This window comes from Neurospora crassa, linkage group V (assembly GCF_000182925.2).
Source record: "Neurospora crassa OR74A linkage group V, whole genome shotgun sequence".
In the NCBI taxonomy this organism is placed as follows: Eukaryota; Fungi; Ascomycota; class Sordariomycetes; order Sordariales; family Sordariaceae; genus Neurospora; species Neurospora crassa.
Window position 1 is genome coordinate 6,412,816 of NC_026505.1, and position 23,431 is coordinate 6,436,246.

Consider the following 23,431-nt stretch of genomic DNA (forward strand, 5'->3'; position numbering starts at 1 on the left):
CTTTCATTTCTCACGATCGTCTATACATAGGTATCCAGCGAAGACACGAACATCACCAAGATGTCCGACAACGACGTCGATATGCCCGATCGAACCTCCGATTCCCCACTCCAAGACCTCGGTCTCCAAGAGTTCCGCGACTTCCTGACCGTGCACTGGCCCGATTCCAAGCTTGCCGGTCCCGGTAACTCAGGCATTACTTGCCTGATTGCTACAATCAGACATTTACTCGGCTTCTTCAGTCAGGGTGGGCGCTGTAAGGTGCTTCAGTTTGCCGACGAGGCCGAGCAGAAGCACGATGTACCCGACAACGAACGCGGTGTGCTTCGAGCCATCCTGCAGGGCAATGTCCGACCAGCCGTGGAACAGATCAAGGCGATCTTTCCTGAGGACACGACCTGCTCGTTTGAGACACTGATCTTCAGCGATCCCTACAGGCGCAGCATGTGGAACAATCCCTTTTTCCAAGTTTACCTTCGCCGCATGCTTGGGCCCAACGCAAAGCCAGATGGACATCCTTCAAGTCAGGGATATCAGGAAGACCCGCACTTCATTGCCCCTCTTCACCCAGATGATCTGGGGCTCAGTCACTTGCTACATGTAACCCACGGGACCTATTTGACGGGCGTAGTGGCTCACGAAACTGATTGTGCTGGTGCGGGTATATCGCACATAATGTTGGGAAACCCTACCCGCACCCCAACCGTTCCTAGGCGCACCCCATGTCAGCCGACATGTAAATTATCTGGTTTTAGCGGTAAATTTCCATGTTTTTGATGTTTGGTAACAGGCATTCGTAGCTGGGTCACACACGTATAACTCAAATCTCATAATATTTCTATAAAGTTGAAGGCTCTAAATCCATTAATAATATAGTCTACTTAAGAGAAGAAATAACTAAGGTATAGCGATATTGCGGATATTAAAAAGATGAAACTTTGCGGGTAAAAGCGGAGATTACAATGTCAGGTGACATCAGCTGAACCGCCCCATTTTTCTGGGTGGGGGAGGGTGCGCCTAGGAACGGTTGGGGTGCGGGTAGGCTTTCCCATAATGTTTGACAGCGCCGATTGCCGAAGCAGTTTAGGAATACAAGTAAACTTAGGTTCTCTACACTTCGAGGTTACTGTCACATTTGTTTCCTCTTGTCTGATATACGAGCAATGTGATAATCCTTTTGTGATGCTGTTCTCCATGCATATGCGGCCTCTGCTGATTCCATCGAGGTGCCTTGCAAACGTTTGACTTGACCTACATAGTCCCCTTGAACATGTCAATTGCTTCTTTGGACGTTCCGTTCTCTTTAGTTTCATCCAACAATGCGCTTTGTCTATGGGAAAAAACGCTACGTCCAGTCTATATCATGAAATGGAAGTCTGTTCGTCAATTTTGTCTTCTGAGTACGAAGCGTTTCGTCGGCCTGAGAGGAGATCCATCCCAATTTCTTTTTCCTGCCGCTGTACACATGTAGGGAAGCCGCGTACCTGCCGCCCCGCCAGCTTCTTTCCCACCCGAACTGCAATTCACACGCAGTGCAGGTTCTTTGCCAAGCCCTGGCAGCACGCAGTCACGCACCGTTCCAGTTCTTTCTCATTCCCAAATTTTGCAATTCTTGAGAACTTTTTCCCTCTCCAAAACACAACACACAACCACGGTATGGACCCCCCCCCCCTCTCGTCACTCAGTCCCTTTGCTGCCATTGACCGTCGCGCCTCTTTTCTCCTCTACCCCTTCCTCCATACGGTTTCACTGACTGGCCTGCGATACAGTTGCCAAAATGTCAGACAAACCCTCAGACCAAACTCCCAACCAACGTGGAAGATCCTCGAGATCGAGATCTCCCCCAGCCGGACCTGCCCCAGTGCGGGACCGGAGAGACCACCAATGGAAGCGCAACACCGGAGGCGCTCAAAAGGCCTTTTCAAACTTGGATCAACAACGGATACGTCGTTTGCTTGAGGCCCAACAAAGCACACAAGGGGTTGGTAAGTCCATGTTAGACTTGCCAGCCATCAGGCCGAATCATGACGGGCAAGGAAAGCTCTTTCCTCTGATCTCCGACAATGACATCTACTACAAGCTCACCAGAGGAAGGGGAAGGGAGCCAGACTTCCTGGAGCGCCTCAACCAGGACCCAAGCTCTCCTCACTGCTTCAACTGGATGGCGCGCCAAGACAGCTTCCTCAAGCCTAACGCTTACCTGGCCAAAACAACAACCGACCGTGAGTCGTTGCTTGCCTTGGTCAACCAAATCGAGAAGCTCGCCATGGAACACAACACCCCGGTTGCCAATGTGAGAATTGAGCTTGTCCCACAGTTCTTTGTTGAACAACATCGCAACGAAGTTGGGGGCACCATCCATGACCAGGAAGAGCCAATCGCCATCGACTACGACGATCAACCGGCCGCTGAGGTTGCCAAAGCTCCCTCCGTCTCGGTTCCAGATGTTGTCTGCGGCAACAAAAAGTGCGGCAGGAAGGGGCACACAGTGGCCCAGTGTATCATTCCAGACCCCCAAACGGGTCTCGTGTATGGTTGTCCATTGTGCAACACAGACGACCACCTCGTTGACTGGAATTGCCCCGTGAAGCCCAAGTTTGCTCCAGGAACACAGTTGGACCCCAAGGTGATCCAGGAGTACATCGAGAGGCTTCTCGACGTATGCTTTGTGAAAAGGGCCAACAGGCCCTTCTTCGCAACCAATGGCATGACCTGGCCTGGTCTTTTCCAAACTTACCGGCACTATGCGGAGCACATCAATACTTTCGAGGAACTCAACAAGTCATCCTGGGATACAAGGGGCCACTATCCATGGACTCCAGAGTACGCCATGCGTATGGTTGACTCTGTGGAGAAAATGGACGAGATGAAGAAGTTTGACCCGACGACACATACATGTCGTAATGTCGGCTGCTCTCACTCTCATTCTCGGGACCCTGTATACAACAAATACGAGTCCTTGTCTGAGACCATCGACGCGTATCTCGACGGAAAATGGGATGTTGCGACTGGTTGGATCCCTACCACGAATGTGGACCGACTTACCAGATTGTGGTATCTGGAAGCTCAAGCCCGTCGGCTAGTCAAAAGCGTCGAGTTCCTTGTCAAAGAGGAGCCTGGTGCCGAAGCACCACCGGCGCCTGTGAAGCCCGAGTCCTTCCCACCTCCCACCATCGTGTCCAACACTTCCAACTTGGTGCAGTATGTGTGGAACGAAGAAACACAGAACTTCGTCCCTAGTACCGATTGGTCGTTTCTCAGCTTCGTCACCACCCAGGACAAGGCACCGAATCTCCTCCGTCGCTGCGATCCCGAGGCCGACTACGCCATCGAATACGCAGCATGGGTGTTCAAGCACCAACGGCCAGACAACGGGCCAGTTGGCGACTCTCTCGAAGACCAGGCTCTCCGCGCGGTAATCAAGGCCGAGGGGGAGCTTCGAAATCGGGAGAGTCGGGTGGCCAAGCTGGGTCGCCAAGCTCAGAAGAGAAGAAACGCCCGAGAGGCAGAGGACAGAGAAATGGCCTTCGAGGCTCAAAACTCTGCATCCACGATTGATGTTCACGTTAAACGTGAACATGATTGACTCAAGGAAGTTTAGGACACGCCGAGGGCTCTTTAGCTCATAGAAAATTTTGATACCTAGACATTGATCACGGATATTTGATGCCTGTCACTTGAAAGTGCGTTCCTAGTGTCTTTACGTGTGATTGGCCCCGTGATGCCATGATTCGTTCATCCAGCCTTGTCGCGTGCAAACATCGCACTTTCCTTTTTTGTGATATCGAAGCTCGTGCTCTGAATTGCTTTCGCTTGGGTTTCCACTTAGCAGCGAACCCGCCACTTTTGGTAGTTTCTCTTTTTTTTTTTTTTTTTACATTTCATCGCTTTCAATTGACGTGTACAACAAATCCAAGCCCGATGTCGTACTTCATCAACCGAACTCGCAAAACCAAGTCGTCAATTTCAATGAAACGTCCGCTAACATGCTTTCCAGACACCAGTTCGGTACATATGGGTCCTGTGACCGCGAGCGATCGGAATATCATCGAGACCGCCATTAAGGCCGCGAACGAGCGCACGAGCGATAGGAAAACCGAGACCACGAACGAGACTACGACCGAGACTACAAACGAGACCACGAACGAGACCACGAACGAGACTACGAACGAGAATACAAGACGGCTCCATGACAGAGACCACAATCGAAGGCGTTCGCCTAGCCCTCCATGTCATTGATCACTGGCGGCAGACGGCGACCCATTCCGACATCGAGGGATATACCGACACCGCTGCCCAGGGCGCTCGCCGAGCCTTCATCAGTCACAGGAGGCAGCAAGAAATAGCGACACGCAACAGATATATACATAGGGACGCAGCGTGCCCAGACAGAAGCGTCGAGTGATTAGCCTCACTGGCGTCACATCAACATGGTCAGGCCACCCGATGGCTCCCTCTCAGTCCTGCCCCTACCGAACAAGTCGTCTGTCTTCAAAGAAGACGGGAGATACGAGACCGACTTGCTTCAGCGTTACCCTACACTGCCGGCGTTGAACTGGGCTAGCGAAACCGACCAACCGAACCAACATCGCGTCAAGATATCTGCAGAAGATGCTCCACTCTTGATCAATCCCGATGACTCTCTTCGGTGTGTCTGACCCCTGCAGTGGCGTCGGGTACGACCCTCCAGTCTGATTTTGCCCATGTAGTCTAGACCTATAAAACCTGCTTAGTTCTCTCATACTCCTTTCACAACTTTTGTCCCTTTATTCCCCAACATCTTTGGCATTCATCCGAGTTCTCCTTCAAGGCCGTGATACTGTCATGGCAGGCTCTCGTGCGTGCCTCATGGAGTGGCCAGTTGACGACGGCACCGACAACAAAGCTGCATTCAACGGTCAAAACATTCCCCACAGTCTGTCCTCCAAAGTCACCCAATGGTGTCTGATACGCGGTATTCGACACCACCCCGGCTTCGCCACTGGGTTGCACGGTGCTCCAGAGCTCCCTTCCATCACCCGAGCGCTCAACGCGCGCGCCATCATGAGCAGCAAAGTCCCGCAGATGGCGAAGGAGGAAGAATTTCCATACTGCTTTTGGCACCCTGATCTGCCCAGCGAGCAAACACTCCGGCAGCTTCTCGCCTGGTATGGAGAGACCCGGCCAGGCATTCGGTATCAAGTCGGACGTGTGTGTGCGATAGCCGGCTATACTGCTTTGTACGATGAGCTCGATCTTTTGCCCGAGCTGGCCATAGCAGAGGAAGCCCGCGATAGCTCTGCACCAGGGAGCAAAGCCATTTACGAGTCCATCATGCGCCAACCAGTCCGTTACTCCATCATGGACGACTACGCCCTCAAGATCCGGACAGAAGATCCCAGACCGGGTGCTTTCCTCATGGGGAAACACATGCACCCGTCAAACTCTTGTCAACTACCCCATGCCCGCCGGCAACCTCTTCAACCCTCATACCATCCCGGCCCCGATCTTCGACATAACCGAGGACCGCAACCTTTCCCTCGACAAGAACGCCCTCCGCCCCTCCCAGATCCCCGTCTCCGAAGAGACCCTCCAGCTCTTGTACGCCCCCCTTCCGCTAGATCTCCCGCCCTACGCCGCTTCCATAGCCGACAAGAACTTCCTCATCCTCATGGCCGCTTGGTCCAGCAACAAAGAGCGGTACTCGCGTCTCCGGCGGCCTGGTGTCGTCATTCCTGGCGAGTTGCAGTGCATCGTGCGTGGCATCTACCACTCGGTCTTCTTTGCCAAGTGGTGGGCATCTCCAGAGCAACTGGCAGTCCAGAAACAGCTGGGCATCAACCTCATGCCATTTATCCACGCACGCTTTGTCATGCACAACGATCTATCATGGCTAAAAGAAAATACGCCCGAGGAAGACATGCCGACGATCATGTGGGTTCCGGACCATGCCGAGCAAAGCACGTACTTGGCCATGGCGCGGCGGAGACCGACGGAAAGAACCAAGTTTCGGTGCGCGAGGGCCCTGATCGCCATAGGCGATTACGAAGGGTATGAGAAGCTGGGCGCAGGCCCGGACAGGACCCAGTACTGGGAAGCTCAAAGCCGGCAATCCAAAGAAGAGGCGTCAGGATTTGAGGGCGTGGCAAAGAAGTTTTTGGAGGATATTGAAGGGAAGGCTAAGGAAAAATGGGGGACAAGAAACATCAATGAGCGCCCTGATGACCCGGATCATTTGTATGTGGCGGAGTGGCATTATGAGTTAACAAATATGACTGCAAACGAGGTTGATGAGGAATGGGATCTGGTGTGGCTCACGCACATGCTCGATGTTGGGGATAAACCGCCTCGATCAATGAACTTGTATCGGGAGGTCAAGACAGAGATGACGGGATTTGATGAGCTCAGCGACGGGACCTACATCCGAGCCATGACGGAGGAGGAGTATGAGGATTGGTTTGCACAAGCCGACCACCACGCTGACCCCAGACAGCCCAATGACTTCAACCAAGACTGTGGCGTACAAGGCATCCTGTTGCGCGTGGCGGCAATGGACGAAGTGAAGAGAATCGTACCGGAGGGTTTTGAGTGGCGAAACCTGTCTCAAATGTATCGAAATTGGGATTATGTACCGGAGGAGGAAAGGGAGTACCTTGGGGTATATCCCAGAAAGAAGGAGTAGGGGATGAAATATCTCCGTCGCAAACTTGTCAGAGGCAGAAGTGGTAAGATGGTGTGGGCTGAAGTATGGTGATTGATGGCCGTTGTGGGGGATGCCAAGATCATGTCATGGAAGGGGACATAGAGGTGGAAGCTAAACGGTTTTCTCAAGTCGCTGCAATTGCAGGAGATCATGGCATCTGTCAAGCTATTTCTTTCAACCTGTCTTATTTCCAATACATTCCCACTATTTGCCCAGATATCCCCCATGAAAACGTGATACGTCGGCCCTCATGCCCCTTGGGCTTCCAGCTCTTTAATTTGCTCCTTGCCGTCCGCCAGTGCCAACTGATTGCCCAAGGACTGACTATTTGTTTGGGATCGGGTCGGTTCGTTGAATCGTGCGAGGATTTTGCGGCAAGTTTGAAGTCGAAGACTCGTGCGTAAATTGACAGGGACGAACGGCTTCGGTGTATATGGACCAATCTGTAGAGCGTCAATGCTTCTAGAACCGGATATCCAGCCAGAGACGTGCATTTGGGCTGGGTGCAGGTATCCAGTGTATAGGCTGCAGATCCAACTGTAACGAGACGGCATATCGGTATGCAAGTACGAAACTCATGACTTGGAACGCAGGGAGTTGCGTTGACCGGATGTCTGGAGGTATAAAGCCCTCTCGCCTCCCCCCGCTTTCCTCTCCTTGTAATCCTCTTTTTCGACCGAGAGTCGCTTCTTGTGACCCAACGTGTGTGTCTCTTTGCCCTCCAATCTTTACGTTTGCTAGGTATCTTCTCGATTCGCCACACTCTACGGCCCTCTGCGGTCGGTATTGCTTCGTCACGTCGGCGTCGCTCTACGGCTCAAAGCCATCGTGTCAGCACATTGCAAGGTCAAGTGGTCAATGGTCTCAATACCCGACTGGGGATCTTGGCATATATGATATGTACCTCTTCCACAGATACACCTCCTTGTCCTCAACCACTCTTTGCCCGGCAGTCTGCTGTAGTGTTTCGAGGCGTCGCTAAAGCCTTTTCGCCAGTTCAAATCGCGAACCACGGGCGAAGTAGACGCCGACTCACATTTGGAAAACATCGGAGCGTGGCGGCGTAGCTGATATGGATCGTCAAGTACCGAGTATCTTGCCCAAACTCTTGTATCTTGGCTTTGCCAATACGCCTGTCGGACTCGGCCACAACAGCGGGCAACTTGTAGGCGTCGGGGTCGCGTCGGCTATGGTGTCCAGGTATGAGCTTTGGGGGGTATGAAGCTGTGACATCTGGTCAGCGATGTCGTGACCGAGATGGTGAGCTTGCTTGTGGTGTTTGTAGATTGTGAGGACCATCCTTGGGGGATGGGAGTGTAGCCTTGAGCTTTCGTCGAGTCGCAGTGATACCCTCGAGGCTGACAAACACGGGTTGGCAAGGCACTGAACTGAAGAACGCGGCGAAGGCCTGGCCGCCTCGACTTCCTGTCTCGGCTGGCGCGGGGCCAAGCTAGAAAAGTGGGCCGGCTGGCAAGGAATCACTGCAGTCCGTTGTCCGCTACTGGAATTTCGCAACAGCGTTCTTCGATTTCCAAACCGCCCAGGTCTCTTGTCGCCAAAGTCCAGATCATCACGTCGCCTCTAGTCTTCCAAATCTGCCACATTCGACGCGACTGAAGAGCCGTGACAAAGTTTCCGTGTTTCGACTCAATTCACCACCTTCTCAACAACCGCCATCACCAACCGACTTTGAGGCCGCTAGTACGTACGATCAGATACCCCACGCAAAGCAGGGCGCTCCATCGAAGTATGCCAAAATCTTTGGCTTTCACTATTCCTTCTTGTCAGTCCCTCCTCTGCATGGTCACGGCTTCGACGACTGACACTAGGACTACAATCCTCGGCTTCGTTGCAACCTCGATTCGACGTACAATCGTCCAAACCGACAGATCTTTCGATACAGCACAAACATGATCGTAATGGAACACCAACGCTTGATTTCTGACGCACATTCGATTCAACGAAGGGCAGGCCTCCTTGCCCAGTGCGACATGTCGCTTGCGAAGCCAGCAACGAGGACACGATCTCTGCGGCCTCGAAGCCCAGCCTGGCCCGTGGAATCTCCAGCGGAACTTGAAACTTTGAGTTTGTTTGCTTTAGCAGGACAAATCCGTTGGAGTTTTGCTGCATGATCGATGTAGGTATGGCCTCGGACAACTGCACCCAGACCCACAGGCCCTACAAGCATTTTGGCAATGAGTGTACGGTCACTTGCGTGAAAATGCTGTATGCAAACAGCTAGGTTGCATGCGCTGACGGCTGTGGCTTTCAGGGGCTTGGCTTTCAGGGGTACTCTATGGGGCATCCATGTTTACTTCAGGGGCCTGAGTGCCAGATTGACCAATCAGATCTCTCGCTTCCAGTTTCACTTACAAGGCTGACGCGGGCGTCCTTGAGCAGGACTTTGTGCGAATTGACCGAAATCATCCGGCGAGCAATGGTCACCCTGCGTTCTAATACGGGGTTTGCACCAAAAGAATTCCTATACTACGTGGGTACACGACTCTTGCTGATGTCTCTGGAACGTCACCCGAAGCCATCTACAGACACTTTCTGCCACTATTCATTCGCTTTACGGCGCTGTCAACGGCCAATGCGCGACATTTCCTCCAGAGTCCCTCTGTTGACGGCCTTTGAAGACCACAGCGAACTCGCGTAAGATCGCCATGCCCACCTTCCCCAGTCCTTCTACCCGGCAGTTAAACCCTGTTTTTCGTGACAATCACGCCAAAACACATTGCAGATATGACTAACGATCTTTTCTCAGGTCCAGACCGATACCACGAAGCTATTACAAGTCGGCTTGACCAAGAAATAGAGGACACGGACCATCGGCAAAAACGATGCGACACAAGGAATAGGTTCCGATCACAGAACCCCAATGGACTTCAACACAACGGCAAAGCACTTTGACCTTTTGCGGTCTTTGAGTTCAGATACCGAACAATGAGCGTGTCGACCCTACAACGCCATTTACACATATCATATCGCACAACATGTACGAGGGCATCGTTCCACGCCCTACCAGAAGACGATCGAGGCACTGATCTCCAAAACAAGCACTAGGTACGTCGCTCCAATCGGTATAGAAGCAAAGCACTGACCGCGCTACATCTTCCAGCAATGCCCCTGCAACAGCATGTAGTGGAGCGAGTTCAACCAATGTTTGACTACGCCTACAAGAGGATGGAAGAGGCGTATGACGTTTGCCGGGAAAACGTACTGAGCGAGTTCGTTTCCACGTTCGCTTTTGACAAAGTCAAACAGCACTTTTACCTACTGTCGGCAAACTTGAACGAGACGAAGAAGAGCACGGGGATTGATTCCCCTCGCTGCAAGGAGGAAGGGGACGATTCCATCGCCCTGAAGCAGAACGTGGTACGTTTGGCCAAGGAGTGGGAGAACATGTGGCGCTTTCCAGGACAAGTTGAGGATCTCTCTGACTCTTTCGAGTTACCGCTGGAGTTTTAGTCCCATGGTCTTGAGGATACGGATTGCCGTATCAAACCGGACCCAGAGAACACACGCGGCATCAAACCAGAACTGATGGACCCGACCCTTCTTCTGGTTGCCTCGAAACTCTGCCGCTTGGAGGACGGAAAGGTCGAGATTGACCTGACGGACGATTGAAACAATCCATGGTGTTCAGAAGTAGTCGAGCAGTACATGGAGGAATGTAACCGCATATAGTACCGGTGACACAGGCCTTTGGTAACAACATGAAACCCGATACCCCTTGGACTGCATTGGCTAACAAAGCTCTTCTTCCAGAACCAACTCAGAACATGGCGATGTGTACACAAAAAAGGAACATGCTCAAGTTGGAATGGCTTTGCGTTGGGGAAAGACTGGGATGCCTTTGATCCAGATCAGCTAGCAACAGTTTTATCAATGTACATGCTCTTATTCAGACAAATGCAACTGGTTCTTCACCTTGTATCTGTGCCTGATTGCTTTGTACGATATCCAGTAGCTTGCGTATTGGTTCACTGTGTCTGTAGTCCGTCTCGAGACAATTGTCAAAGTCATCGTTCGGGCGTTAGAACACAGGGCAGGGACGGTAGTAGTCAACTTGTGATGCCAGCCCAGTATTGCGGACCCTACGAACACGAAGCACAAGCAAAAGCCCCAGTGCTTTACGTCATGACAATAGCGAGCAACGACTGCACTGTCCTGTCTTCTTGGGTCTTTCTGGTAGGTCTCTTGGCGTTGTTGTGGTGATATCCAGTCGCAACTTCCCTCTCTCTCGGCGGGGTATGCCCATCTTTGTTGACTTTCGACTCGATACCTCTGTCTTTTTGTCCCAACACACGATCTGCATCGACGACTATCGACAATGGATATACAGCATTCACAACCAGCGGACTCGACAGTCCCGACCGAGCTGACCATGCAGTCGCAATACACGGCCAACACGGCCAAGTGCGCGGAGCTCCTCAAAGGCTGCGAAAAGAGAAACGAGCTCCTACCCCAGCTGATCGACAAGCTTGTCACCGCCAAAGACATCAAGGCCTACCAAAGAGTCTTTGAATATGTGCATGGTGAACATGGCCACTACCAGAAGGACCTCAAAGAGGCCGCAAAGCTTCTTGACCAGAACCGACTGGCCGAGAACACCGAGATTGAGAGACGAGCTGCCAATCAGGCTGCTACTCACAAAGCCCAATACGAGACAAAGCTACAGGTAGAGAAAGAGCTCTACCAAAAAGAACTCGACAAGATCAAGCAGAATATGTATGACACTGTCATCAAACGTAAAGCCAAGCTGGAAGAATCATACAAGGAAAGAAATGAGGACTTTGCTAAACGCAAAGAAACATCGGAAGCCTCATTGAAAGACAAGGAGGACAAGCTTGCCAAACGTACAGAAGAACTGGAAGCCTCGTTCAAAAACAAGCAGGCCGAACTCGAAGCTTCGTACGCAAAAAAGGAACAGAATCTCGATGAACTCTACAAGGAACGGAACGCTCGAGTACAATCCGAAGAGAAGACCCGAGATTGCATATTAGACCAGCGAGAGCGAACGGCCATAGGGCTGGAAGCGGACGCAGAAACTAGGATGCAAGAGCTCCAGACGCTGAAGCAAGAGCTGGACAGTCAGAAGAAAGAGCTGAAAACAAAAGAACAGTGCTTCCACCGCGAGCGAGACGAGTTCCAAAAAAAAGTCGAGGAACAGACCAAGACTGATGGTGAGCTAAAGAGGCAAGCAAGGGCTACTACTGACCAGCTAGATGCTCGAGAAAAAGCGCTCAAACAAGCACAGGAGGCATTTGACCAGCTTCAAGCCGAAAAAGAAAAGGCACTCAAACAGGAACGGAGTGACTTTGACAAGCTCAAGACTGAACAAGCAAAGGCACTCAGGCAGGCACAGAGTGACTTTGACAAGCTCAAGACGGGGCAAGAAAAGGTGCTCGAAGCTACCAAGACCACCTTCCTAGCCGAGAGTCTCGAGACAATTGACCACGCAAAGGACAATTTCAACATTGGCTTGGGAAACGGGCTCGCCGCCCTTGCCAACCGAGTGCCTGACCTCAGAAGCATCGAGGCGTGGATCACAAACGGTGCGCAGACCTTTGCCTCCCATCAGACTCGGATCATTTCCGCAAGACTCGATCAAGCCATGCGGCAAAGTAACGGATCCGTTCGTCTCTGGGAAGACAATATCCGACTCCTGGAGAAAACCAGTCACCTGGAGCAACGGGTCATTGATCTAGAGAGTCGAAACACGGCTCTCGAACTGGGTAAGACCACGTTGGAGGAAAGCAACTCTGACCAAGCCAGGAGTCTTGAACTGGTGGAAAGAGAGAAGCAAGCGCTTGCCTCTTCTCTTGAGGCCAAAGTCCAGGCATTGAAAGAATCGGAAGGACAGAAGACGCTCTTGTCTGACCAACTGACAAAGGCGCAGGCACGGCTTGCCATCATCGAGGGTGAAAACAAAACCCTCGAGCAACGCAAGACCGAACTCGAGCGTCAGTGTTCGTCACTGCAAGCGCATGTGAAAGAGCTTGATGGTCAAAAGAAGAGTCTATCCGACGACAAGGAAGCCCTCCAGAAACAGATTGACTTGTTGGAGCGTCACAACAAGACTCTGTCCGATGACAAAGAAGCCCTGCACAAAAGGGCCGGCCGGCTGGACAGTCAAATCGAAACACTCCTTCGAGATCAGATCAAGCTTCGCGATCAAGATAGGACCCTCCTCAAGCAAAAACAAAAACTTCTAGAGCAGCTGGCCTTCTCGCAAGGCCAAAACTTGACGCTGGGTGAAAGCAAGATCCATCTCAAGGGCCAAATCAAGGCTCTCTCCGTCGAAAAGACCACGCTACAAGGAGAGATTACTCGCCTTCAGGGACAGGTTAGCCACCTCGAAGGTACTAACCAACTCACTGACTCCTTGCAGCAAGGTCTTTCCGCCGTCAATGAACTCACAAAGAGGTTCGAAGAGGAGAAAGCGCGGCTGCAAACCGACAACACCGCGGCCAAGACCAAGACTGAGGGCCTGGAGGCCCAAGTCGACGTTCTCAAAAACGAGAACACGGGCTTGAAACAACGAGTTGCCAGCCTCGAGACTGAGAACAAGTCCCTCTGCGAAGCCAATTCCACCTTGGTTGGCGAGAAGCAGAGACTCCAAGGTTCACTCGACGTTTACCAGCAGAGCAATGAAAAATTGCAGACCAAATTTGACACACTTTCCGGACAGAACAGCGCGCTCAAGACTCTCAACAACCAATGGGAGAAAAAGAATGACGATGTTTTGAGCGAGAAGATATCAACCACTAGAGAGCTCAATGATGTCAAAACAGAGCTCAATGATGTCAAAAGAGACCTAACTGATGCACAAGCAGCAGCTCAGCTACAGACCGGAGAGGCTGCAGAACTCCGGAAGCAAGTCAAAGAGCTCACCGACAGTGTAACAAGATCCACGGACAGGACCAAAGCTGCCGAGACAGCCAGCTTCAAGTCCAAGGCTGAGCTATCCAAGGTCACTATAGAGCTTGAACAAGCCAGAGAGAAGGTGTCCAAGCTCGAGACTCAATACAATTGTGCTCGAGACTTTACCGCCACGCTTGATGATCTTGTCAGAAAGTCACTCGAGGCCGCACAGGTAGCGCTGCCCGCCACACCAGTGGATTCGCTGCTTTCTGCATCCCGCAAGAGACCCAGGGAGGCTTCGCCCGACAGACTCGAAGGCCGTGGTGCGCCCGACAACGCTGCCGTTGTCGTCCAGCAAATCTTGGATGATTTGAAGGACATAGGTGCCAAGTGGAACTACAACGAAATCACTCTTGCAGAGCTAATGGGCCATCTGAGCATCCTTTGGAACGACCATCAAGCTCGCGCTCACTGGCATGACTTTATACGTTCCGGTCATCAAGGCTTTTTCTGTTTCTACAACTTGGTTCGCTCCGGATATGGACCGTCCTCGAGATGCAAGAAGTACGTCAAATGCGCTGTGGACAACCAAGACATGCCGCCGTGTCTGCATCTGGATGTGAGCGGCACGACATCGAAGCGTAAAACAGGGTTCAACATCCCCACGGACGATGTAGATTACTATGAGTGGAATGATTAATTGAATGGTTTGGACTGCTCAACATCGTCTGCTACTCTTGTGCTTCTGACTCGTGTGACTGTGACTATAACCTCTCAAATATGAATGCCCCTGGGCACAGATTGTTTCTCATCTTTTGTCTTCGTTCTACAGCCTTCACGTCAACAGGAAGAACATTCTGTCCATGTCAGAATGGTTTTTGTATGCTGCCAATTTTACTCACTTTGGATGATAATCACTTGATATGATTTTGCTGCCGGATCTTGTCAAAACGTTGCTACCTATCTAGAGGTAGGTACCTAGTTTTACCCCTCTCACCTCGGGGCAGCTTGGCCTTGCTGTGGAATGACACACGTTTGCTATCATCTTCCTAGAGGTAGGTAGCTTGCAAGACATGACCGTAATAGCATCTATCCAACACCGCACCGTACCACATGAGTGTCGCCATGGCCGTTTCGCCAGTTCATGAGCAGATACCGAGCTTGCTATACAGCGGCTTGTGTTGTTCCACACGAAACTCGGGCCCGTGATTGTATCAGCCGCATCAGGCCTGTGCAACTGCAACGTTCCCGCAAGCCAAACGCTGGCGCAACAAGAAACCGAAGAACAGACAGCGGAGGAACAACTTGATGTTGCTTCCTTGGGTCAGCAGATCCAAGATCGTTTTGTGCAAACCCTGCGAGAAGATCACGAAGGTACGGCCATCCCTGAAGAGATGCCACATGATGTTTTCCGTTTGCTGGACCAATTTTCCCGGGCGCTGATTTTGGTAGGGACAATCCTGTTTCATGATATCCTCTGTCCAGCCTTCATTTGCACAGGCTACCTCTACCGCAAGCGGACAATTTCTGCGACTACTGTACATTTCCAAATGGCGAACAGTCCCGCAAGAGACCCCAGGAGAACGTGTCTGATGAATACCAAGATAGAAGCGAGGAGCGGAACAAAATGGGTTCATAGTACGTAGACATAGGAGTTACAAAGGATTTTTTACGTAGAGGTAGGGAGAAAATCATAAATGCAAACACATTCACCGATATCTTGAAGACACATATTTTTGTCTCAATATCTGTACAAAATGCCTTCTCGTACGGTGGGTGCTCCCGTCCATTATATGAACTCTTCTGTCCACGAACTAGACTGGTGGTGACCAGTGGTCTTCAGATCCGAAATGGAAACAAAGGTTGGACCCCGAGGGTGTCTGTCATCATTTGTTGAGCGCTACCTATGCGCTCGTGTACGAGGTTTCGGGTGATATCACACGATAGAGGTACCCAGGTTTCTGGAATCTATCAACTTCCTCATAATCTATTTACCTACTCTTGGCCAGAATTGTCACACGGCTTGTTGCTGGACGTCACAGCCAGCGATGATCATCACCCATGGAAGCATCAGACCAAAAAATGAGATAGCTTTCCCTTTTGCGTGCAAAGGGAAAATCAAAAAGACGGACACCACGGAATGTCATACATTCATTCATATTGGAGTTGTGGAAAAAGCACAAGGATTTGCCGCAGTCTCAGTCGAACGTCCTCTTCGACAGGATCGAGATCAGCTGTTCAAGGTCAATATGGTATGGAAGCAAAACCAGCTGAGGTCAGCCGTAAAGAGGACGCTCCGTAGAATATCCACACTCTTCATCTCAATTGCCTCGTCAAAGCCCTGGATTCTATACCTCTAGGTACTACCTCTAGAGTATAGGTACTTCGACATACATTTTGTATACAGGAATGACCCGTCGATGCCCGGCAACAGCGACCTCCGCCCTTCATCCATACACCGTAGCATAGAGCTGGACGAGCAATGCGATAACAGATGGCTATGTACTAGAGAAGTTCCATACAGCCCCGTCAGGCACGACATGCTCACGAGAGAAAATTGCAAGAAGGGAAACAAGGGCAAGGTAGGTAGAAAAGGAAGAAATGGAAATCAGCAAATGTCAAACAAATGAGTCCAGCCAAGCATTGACCCGGGTAACTGATGAGGACATTAGCAAACATATACCCAAGAACGTAGCTCACGATACTTTTATCCTCCTCGAGGGCACGGACCTTTGCTATAACAGCTTCGAATATGGTCTTGACCAGGTCTGGAGTTGGCGCGATAAGGGCCGTATTCAGATCTGGCTCAAGTACGCCGACCTAGGTCGAGAGATAGCCTACGTCTACCTCGGCCGCTACTATCTTGGAAGCAACGGCTCAATAGTGCATGAATAGGCCAGACCGCGCGCACACACAAGACACGCGACAACGGGTTGATTGCGGAAAAGATGTAACAGATCTCAGGTCGACTGGGGGACGCTGCTGTCGCTGGATACAAAGAAGAAAGTCGCCGAATACTTCTCGAAGCCACTTGGGCCAACTGGTGGCCTTGTTTCTCCCCAATCAACAGGCCAACCGCCCAATATCAAGTTTCATATGGGACAGGAGAAAAGGTGGTAAACGGAAGATGGACAAGCGGTTGCGCTTGAGCGTTCCTGTATACGGGCTGTCGCCAGTATCTGATCACGAGCAGGAGTTCATGTGTCACGCCATCGGCAGATTTGCGCCTCGACTGAGTTGAAACCGTGTGGGTTTTGCCAGTGACAATGACCGTTTCGCTGGGGTTGTGTCTTCCACGCACATTTCAACTCCTGGACTTTCTACCCTTCTTGTCTGAACCTCGACATGACGAAGCACTGAACCACCAAGGGCTCACCATGTATTCCGGCAAAGAGTCAGACGCGAGGACTTCGAACATGTGGTAATCTTCCGCCCCGGCTGTGCAAGAAAAGCGTGTGGCCAGTGACGATGATCACCAGACGGGCACTTTTCGAGCTACGGACCGCCTGCCCAACAAGATATCTCCTGAAAATGAGTCGTGTAAGCCTGGCGGCTACCGAACGGATGACCGTCTAGTCAATGTGATCGAGCTTCGGGGGTGTTTGTTCGGTAATCGGCTGTCCGCTTGACAATCGTGTGTTGCCGCCATGTATGTAGCCCTTGCTTTGCTCGTGCGCTCGTAGTATGTATCAAACCCGGAACCTGGTTTTCCAACGTGTTAGCGATCGGGATGCCGGTCCATGTTCTTGCATTGAATCCCTTTTTCGATTACCACCTTTTTATTTGGCCCGCGTGTCTTTGGTCTGTTGCTTCCTAGCATGTTGCCCTCTTGTGTACCTGGCCAATTAGTCTCTCGCGCCGCTTTCTGACCTGTGGGTCTCTGGGGCGTCTGGCTTGTTGCCCCCCGTTCCCTGGCATATCGGTCTTTGGCGTGTCGGTCCCCGTCATTTCACTGTCCCAATTGTCGAGGTCAGTGATTTTGTCCTTGGCCGCTCTGCTATTCGACCAGGCTTTCTACTGACCTGTCCGAATCCACCTCGTAACTGCTCCTGCATTGACCCCGGTTCGCCTAGCCTCTTTGGTCGGGTCGGTCTCGAGGCTGTCGATATGGTTCAAATCTTCCCTGCATTGCTCGTGTGGACGCCTCTTTACAGAGACGCTGGCAGCGATCCTCTCGCCCTGGAAACCTGCCGTCGAGTGCTTCAAGTGCTGATGATGTCGCTGGTGCTGTACTCGATGTTGACAATGTCGTGGTGGGACTGAATGTGTTCCATGTCAATGCTCGGCAATCAATGCTGTGTGGTATGCAGGGGCACTTTTCAGCCTCGCTGGTCCGCCACTAAAGTAATGCGCTGCGGGTAGCGCCAAGACCGGGTCTCACTAATGACGCCCTGCCGATGCCCTGCCAATGTAGGTACAGCGGATGTTCAACCGTAGTGCCGCGAGCTGCACGCCAGTTTCCGCCGCTGTCCTGCATAACCCCACAATTCGAAATAGCCTTCTCGCAGGGCTCCCGTCTACATGTCATGCAAAACCAGACCTGTCAACTCGACAGCGCGGTGTAGACCCCCGCCTTGGGATGCTGACATGTGTAGTTGGAAAAATGAAGCAATCTGGCGCCACGAAGATGAGGGAAGTAATTCCAATACCCACTAGTCACCTGGACCTCCGGTTTGGTGTGGCATCAAATGACTTTTCAGTCAATCAATGGGTTGTGTCACCCTCCCGGCCTGCATCAATATTCTGGCGCTTCATATCTTTGCTCCGGCATGTCCTGAATTTCTAGATTTGCGTAATGATGACGGCAGGCTCACAACTGTATCCTGAAACTCTAGAGGTATGTATGTTGCCTGGTACCGTGGTCGTCCAAGCACAAAAATCCAAACGCCCTTGTCCCAACGAAACTGCCTACTATACTCCAAATCCTCTTCAAACATGTCACTCCACACACGTGAATTATCCATATTATCCCATCAAATCAGATGTCACTTGGGCAGATGGGTCATGAAACGGGTCATACATTCACTAGCACGCAACGACAACAAAACATATCAAGATGGAGGCGAGAACAAGGTCAATTCAATTCTAGCCTATCTCCCCTCCAATAAACCCGGCAGCGCATCGACGCCGACGGTCCTCATGCGCGACAGGCCCTCATGTGCCAGCTTTGCCTTTGCCCTTGGCCTGTTCGCGCTTGGCAGCAGCGTCGCATTGCCTTTTGTTCTCGGCATGCATCCACATCCAATTCCGCCATTGGAACTCAACTTCCCCCTTGATTTCAGCTGCAGTCAAGACGGACTTCGAGCTCAGCTCCTTTTGGAGGAACTGGGTCATCGCCGTCTGGGCCTCGGTCGCGTCAACTGGCCGACTAGTATCGCGGCTCAGATGGGCCCATATCTCGTTCACCCTCTTCTGGAGGCTTGCCTTGGCTTCGTCTTGAGCTCCAACAGTTTGTGTGAACTGTTGACGACGAGTTTCTGCTGCTGACGGACGATCAGTAGTAGAAGCCATTATGGCATTGGCTTCAATTGTCCGCTTTTCCGCTTCTTTGTCCAGCTGCCAATGCAATCCTCTGGACATGGTCAGCTCTGGGTTTTGGTTGATCCAGTTGGCCAACTTCACCCACAAGTCCCACATTCTGTCTGCCGTTGCCTGACGGAACTGATGGGGGATTTGTTTCCGTGGTCCGACAATCAACTTTGTGAAATCGTCTTCGAAATAGACAACCAACCCTGTGAATTTGGGTATCTTGGTGAACTCGTGGATGATTCTGTCTCTGTCGCCCATGCAATGCTTGTAGCACCAATCCGCGCTTGGGAGTGTCAGCTCAAAGGGACCATGAGTTCGGCAAACGGTTGGCGTTGCCAGCGCCCACAGCTTCCTCCGTTCACCGAAGCTGAGCGTAAAGTCCGGTTTCTTGTACTGCCGGAGTTGATTTTGCAGACTTTGCTGCTGCAAAACGGACTCTTGGTCCGCCTTTTGTTGGCTGTGCTTTGAAGCCAGCTGTTGCCGTTGATCCAGCAACCCAAAGCTCATCTTCTTGGGTTTGGCATCGGTCGCAGGTGGTGCGTGCCTGGACGCCGCCAAGCCCTTGTAGACCATGGTGGTCTGCTGTGACGTCTTGGCCTGTTGAGCCGCCTCACCAGCGGCATCGGGCTCCTCGCACAGAAAGTTGGGTGCTGTGCCTGACGGAGACACCTTTTTGGGGACAGCCTGCGAGGACGCCTCCAGGCCACGGTTCTGAGCAGCTGCCCGGGGAGCAGCCGTTGAACCAGTCGGCTTGGCTGTCTGTCGCGCGGCAGTTGCTTTGTTCTGAGAAGCAACCGTGGAGGTGATCGGCTTGGGCGCGGGTTGCGTGGCCGTCGCTTTGCCCTTCTGTGCGCTCTCGGCCATGCCTGGTTGAGTTAGTGCCTTCTGTTCCAACTCGTCCTCCTCCGCCAAATCAGCCCAGCTCATCGACTTTGGCTTTTCCGCAGGCTTCGGTGGGATCAGCGGCACCGCCGTTCTGACGACTGCAGTAGGCGCGGGGGCCCTTTCCCTGCTGGATGAAGTGTCAGCAATAGGCACTCTGGCCTTTTCCTTCCTGGACGACGAGTCAGTAGTAGGCACTTGGGCCTCCGCCTTGCTAGATGAAGGAGCAGCAGCAGGCTGCGTTCCTTCCGTCAAGGTCAGCTTCTTCTCCAACTGGGAGCTCAGGCCCTGGGCAGTCACGTCTCTGGTTGACGTCGAGCTCGGCAAAGCACGCTGGGGCCGGGACGGGAGAATAGCGTTGAGCATCTGCCTGGATTGCTCTTGTCTTATGCGCGAGCTCCGATATGCCTGGTATTCAGGTGAGGGTTGCTTGGCTCCGTTGGGATCCGCGATAATCTCCTGCATCTCGTCCAGCCAGGGAATTTGGCCTTGATGAAGCGCCGTGTACATTTCAGAGATTACCACAGCGTGAAATACGTCGCAAGTGACTTCCGACGCATCGTTTTGTCCGCTTTTCTCGCGATCGTAAAAACCCTTGAGGGTATTCGTGACTGCCGAGTCAAAACGCGCTCTACGGTTTGGCTGGTCAAAGCCAAGCTCATCGGCCATTTTGGCCTCAAGTCGCTGGTAAATGTCGCACAGCTTGGGCGACATGTCTGCAGGTGTAACCCTGATGATCACCGGGTCGTCTCTTCCTATGAAGCTCATGGTTGCGGTGTTGTACGCTTTCAAAATGGAAGCGGGGTGTTGTGAAGTTGAAATGTGAAAAGGAAAAGAAAAAAAAGTCAAACGCGAACGAGAATGAGAAATCTTGTTCCACCAGACTACGAGTGCGGCTCGCAACGCGGTAAAAGTGGGTCTTGTGAGCCTCGCAGATTAGGCAGCCACCCGACACGCCTCAGTAGGAAAGTGATTGCGAACACGCTATACCAGGCAATCACTGAGCTAGTCATACAATCTTTACCATGTTTGCTATGTAGAGGTGGCCATGCTGTTGGCGGACATTGTATTGTTCCGCATTCAGGTGGCAGGGGCAGCGTACTCACAGGGCTGCATTGCATTTTCAAGCTCGTCTGTGAACCGGCCCTAGCAAAGCATATGCCTGCAGATGTGTTCACAATCTTTGTCGAAGCCCAAGGCTACTTCAATGTATGCCACCTTGTTTCGTCAAAAAAACATGTTTTTCCTGGATATCTTGGTTGTGTCAATCGTGCCTAGTCTGTATTATTTTGTACCAGACTCTCGTATCACGAAGCCGCCACACCTGTTGCGCTAAATAGATACCTCCTTCTTGGTATTCAAGTCACATATGGATCACTCGTGTACGTCTACCCGCGGTTCCTCTTCTCCTCTTTTCGTCATTGCTTCTCCAGATTGTATGAGATGGTCACAACGCGGGGCAGCTGGGGCGGCGTGCCTGCCTAGAAATACGGTAGAGTGGGTTGGTGGAAACATCGGCCGGGGATTACGAGTATTGACAGGTACAGTCCCGGTCCCGTCAGTGACAGTCCTTGTAGTCACTACTTCTACGATAAAGAGAAAGGGTACGGTGAATAGATTGTAGAGAGGTTCTTGAAAGGGTTGCTATTGTGTTGAATATTACCCACGTCAGCACGTGTACGCTTGTGAGCAACTTGTTGTATTTTCTTGTTTCCTGATGCATGAGGTAAGGCTGCGTTTGTTCTCGTACAGTTGCCGTATAAACCGCCTCATACGGCCATTTCTGTACGATAACCGTACAAAATAGCGATCATTTGGTCGGTTGCCGTACAGAAATACAATCTGCGACCCCCTCATGTCAGCCTCGTTCAGCCTTAGCCGGGTTAGGGTTATATGTAGCCAAAAAACCGTACAGATTTAGCATCGCCGTACAAAATCACCAAAATGCAGACCAACCCCTGAGAACCGTAGCATGCCGTATGCTTATAGTCTGTACTCTGCAATGCCCTGTACTTTAGGGATTTTAACGCAGTTGGTTAACGCTTGTGCCTCTGTAGCTCCCTAAAAGAACCCTATCCCCTATTTTAATAATGAGTCGTCCTTTTTTACTGGTATAGGGGGGGGGGGGGGGTGCAGATGCTTATACGGCGCATGCGAAAGGTGGTCCGAGCTTTGTCGTATAAAGCTGTACGACTTCCTCCTCTGTACGGCAACCGTACGAGAACAAACGCAGCCTAAAGATACGTTGATACGCTACTCTTGTCGTATTTTTCTGTTGCCTGATGCATGAGGTAAAGATACATTGATATCCGACCCCACTAGCTGGCTGGCAACCTCGCTTGGTTTGTGGGATCAAATATTGAGTGCGGGGCACGCGAGGAAAGCTCCTACCTTTCAACTACCGCACCGCACAATCTCAGCTCTCTGAGTTTTGTTTCCTGTCGCATTAATTCTTGAAATGCCCGACAACGACATCACCATGGCTGAAGAAATCGCCAATCTCCCATGTCACGACATGGCTCAAGATGACTTTCAACAAATGTCGATGGACCACTGGCCGAGAGCTGATGAGATCGGCCCCGAAAACTACTCAGGTATCACCTGTCTAATTGTAGTGGTCAGGCATCTCCTCGGCTTGTTTCCGCAATCTGAGCGTAACGGAATCCTTCGTTTCGCAGATGACGCCGAACAGCATCAAAATGTCCCCGAAAACGAGAGAGGTACCCTCCGAGCGATCCTCATCAATGACAACAAGGCAGCCGTCCAAAAGATCACGGCCATTTTTTCTCAGAGGACGGATCAGTCCATGTCATTTGAGGCACTGATCCTCAGTCATCAATACTGGCGAAGCTTGTGGAATCATCCCCGTTTCACCCTCTACCACCCGTGCACATATTCAGACAGTCGTCAAGGGCCTTATTGGCCTTCCAGGCTCTCGTCGAACCCCCTCAATCGTGGAGGTAAAACACACTTCACGTGGGATGGCGCCGAAGGCCAGACTCTTAGGCTGCGTTTGTTCTCGTACAGTTGCCGTATAAACCGCCTCATACGGCCATTTCTATATAATAACCGTACAAAATAGCGATTATTTAGTCGGTTGCCGTATAGAAATACAATTTACGACCCCCTCATATCAGCCTCGTTTAGCCTTAGCCGGATTAGGGTTATATATAGCTAGAAAACCGTATAGATTTAACATCGCTGTATAAAATTACTAAAATACAAACCAGCCCCTAAGAACCGTAGCATACCGTATACTTACAGTCTACACTCTGCAATACCCTATACTTTAGGGATTTTAACGCAGTTGGTCAGCGCTTAGGGTTAGGGTTAGGGTTAGGGTTAGGGTTAGGGTTAGGGTTAGGGTTAGGGTTAGGGTTAGGGTTAGGGTTAGGGTTAGGGTTAGGGTTAGGGTTAGGGTTAGGGTTAGGGTTAGGGTTAGGGTTAGGGTTAGGGTTAGGGTTAGGG

The 23,431-nt window shown here is 51.5% G+C and overlaps 9 protein-coding genes across 9 annotated transcripts; 7 read left to right on the forward strand and 2 right to left on the reverse strand.

The window, feature by feature from the left end:
- Positions 1-60: 60 nt before the first annotated feature.
- Positions 61-740, forward strand: NCU07151 (hypothetical protein; the record flags this gene model as incomplete). The annotated part of the gene is made up of 2 exons (XM_952283.1): positions 61-600; positions 714-740. The coding sequence occupies 2 exons, from the start codon at positions 61-63 to the stop codon at positions 738-740; spliced, it is 567 nt and encodes a 188-aa protein (XP_957376.1).
- A 1,037-nt stretch (positions 741-1,777) lies between these two features.
- On the forward strand, positions 1,778-3,586 carry NCU07150 (hypothetical protein; the record flags this gene model as incomplete). The annotated part of the gene is made up of 2 exons (XM_952282.1): positions 1,778-1,985; positions 2,091-3,586. The coding sequence occupies 2 exons, from the start codon at positions 1,778-1,780 to the stop codon at positions 3,584-3,586; spliced, it is 1,704 nt and encodes a 567-aa protein (XP_957375.1).
- Positions 3,587-4,824: 1,238 nt separating this feature from the next.
- Positions 4,825-6,661, forward strand: NCU07149 (hypothetical protein; the record flags this gene model as incomplete). Its single annotated transcript, XM_952281.3, has 2 exons — positions 4,825-5,190; positions 5,375-6,661. 2 exons carry the CDS (start codon positions 4,825-4,827, stop codon positions 6,659-6,661), a joined length of 1,653 nt encoding a protein of 550 aa, XP_957374.3.
- A 596-nt stretch (positions 6,662-7,257) lies between these two features.
- On the reverse strand, positions 7,258-9,350 carry NCU07148 (hypothetical protein; the record flags this gene model as incomplete). Its single annotated transcript, XM_952280.1, has 6 exons — positions 7,258-7,408; positions 7,587-7,639; positions 7,719-7,906; positions 8,554-8,860; positions 9,056-9,164; positions 9,259-9,350. 6 exons carry the CDS (start codon positions 9,348-9,350, stop codon positions 7,258-7,260), a joined length of 900 nt encoding a protein of 299 aa, XP_957373.1.
- Positions 9,351-9,673: 323 nt separating this feature from the next.
- NCU07147 (hypothetical protein) lies at positions 9,674-10,595 on the forward strand. The gene is made up of 3 exons (XM_952279.2): positions 9,674-9,748; positions 9,804-10,393; positions 10,454-10,595. The coding sequence occupies exon 2, from the start codon at positions 9,806-9,808 to the stop codon at positions 10,151-10,153; it is 348 nt and encodes a 115-aa protein (XP_957372.2). The 5' UTR covers positions 9,674-9,748; positions 9,804-9,805; the 3' UTR covers positions 10,154-10,393; positions 10,454-10,595.
- Positions 10,596-11,018: 423 nt separating this feature from the next.
- On the forward strand, positions 11,019-14,252 carry NCU07146 (hypothetical protein; the record flags this gene model as incomplete). The annotated part of the gene is made up of 1 exon (XM_952278.1): positions 11,019-14,252. The coding sequence occupies one exon, from the start codon at positions 11,019-11,021 to the stop codon at positions 14,250-14,252; it is 3,234 nt and encodes a 1,077-aa protein (XP_957371.1).
- Positions 14,253-15,309: 1,057 nt separating this feature from the next.
- NCU07145 (hypothetical protein) lies at positions 15,310-16,447 on the forward strand (the record flags this gene model as incomplete). Its single annotated transcript, XM_952277.1, has 4 exons — positions 15,310-15,324; positions 15,719-15,804; positions 15,960-16,134; positions 16,319-16,447. 4 exons carry the CDS (start codon positions 15,310-15,312, stop codon positions 16,445-16,447), a joined length of 405 nt encoding a protein of 134 aa, XP_957370.1.
- Positions 16,448-18,706: 2,259 nt separating this feature from the next.
- Positions 18,707-20,632, reverse strand: NCU07144 (hypothetical protein; the record flags this gene model as incomplete). The annotated part of the gene is made up of 1 exon (XM_952276.1): positions 18,707-20,632. One exon carries the CDS (start codon positions 20,630-20,632, stop codon positions 18,707-18,709), a length of 1,926 nt encoding a protein of 641 aa, XP_957369.1.
- Positions 20,633-22,421: 1,789 nt separating this feature from the next.
- NCU17054 (hypothetical protein) lies at positions 22,422-23,045 on the forward strand (the record flags this gene model as incomplete). Its single annotated transcript, XM_011396562.1, has 1 exon — positions 22,422-23,045. The coding sequence occupies one exon, from the start codon at positions 22,422-22,424 to the stop codon at positions 23,043-23,045; it is 624 nt and encodes a 207-aa protein (XP_011394864.1).
- Between the last annotated feature and the right edge of the window lie 386 nt (positions 23,046-23,431).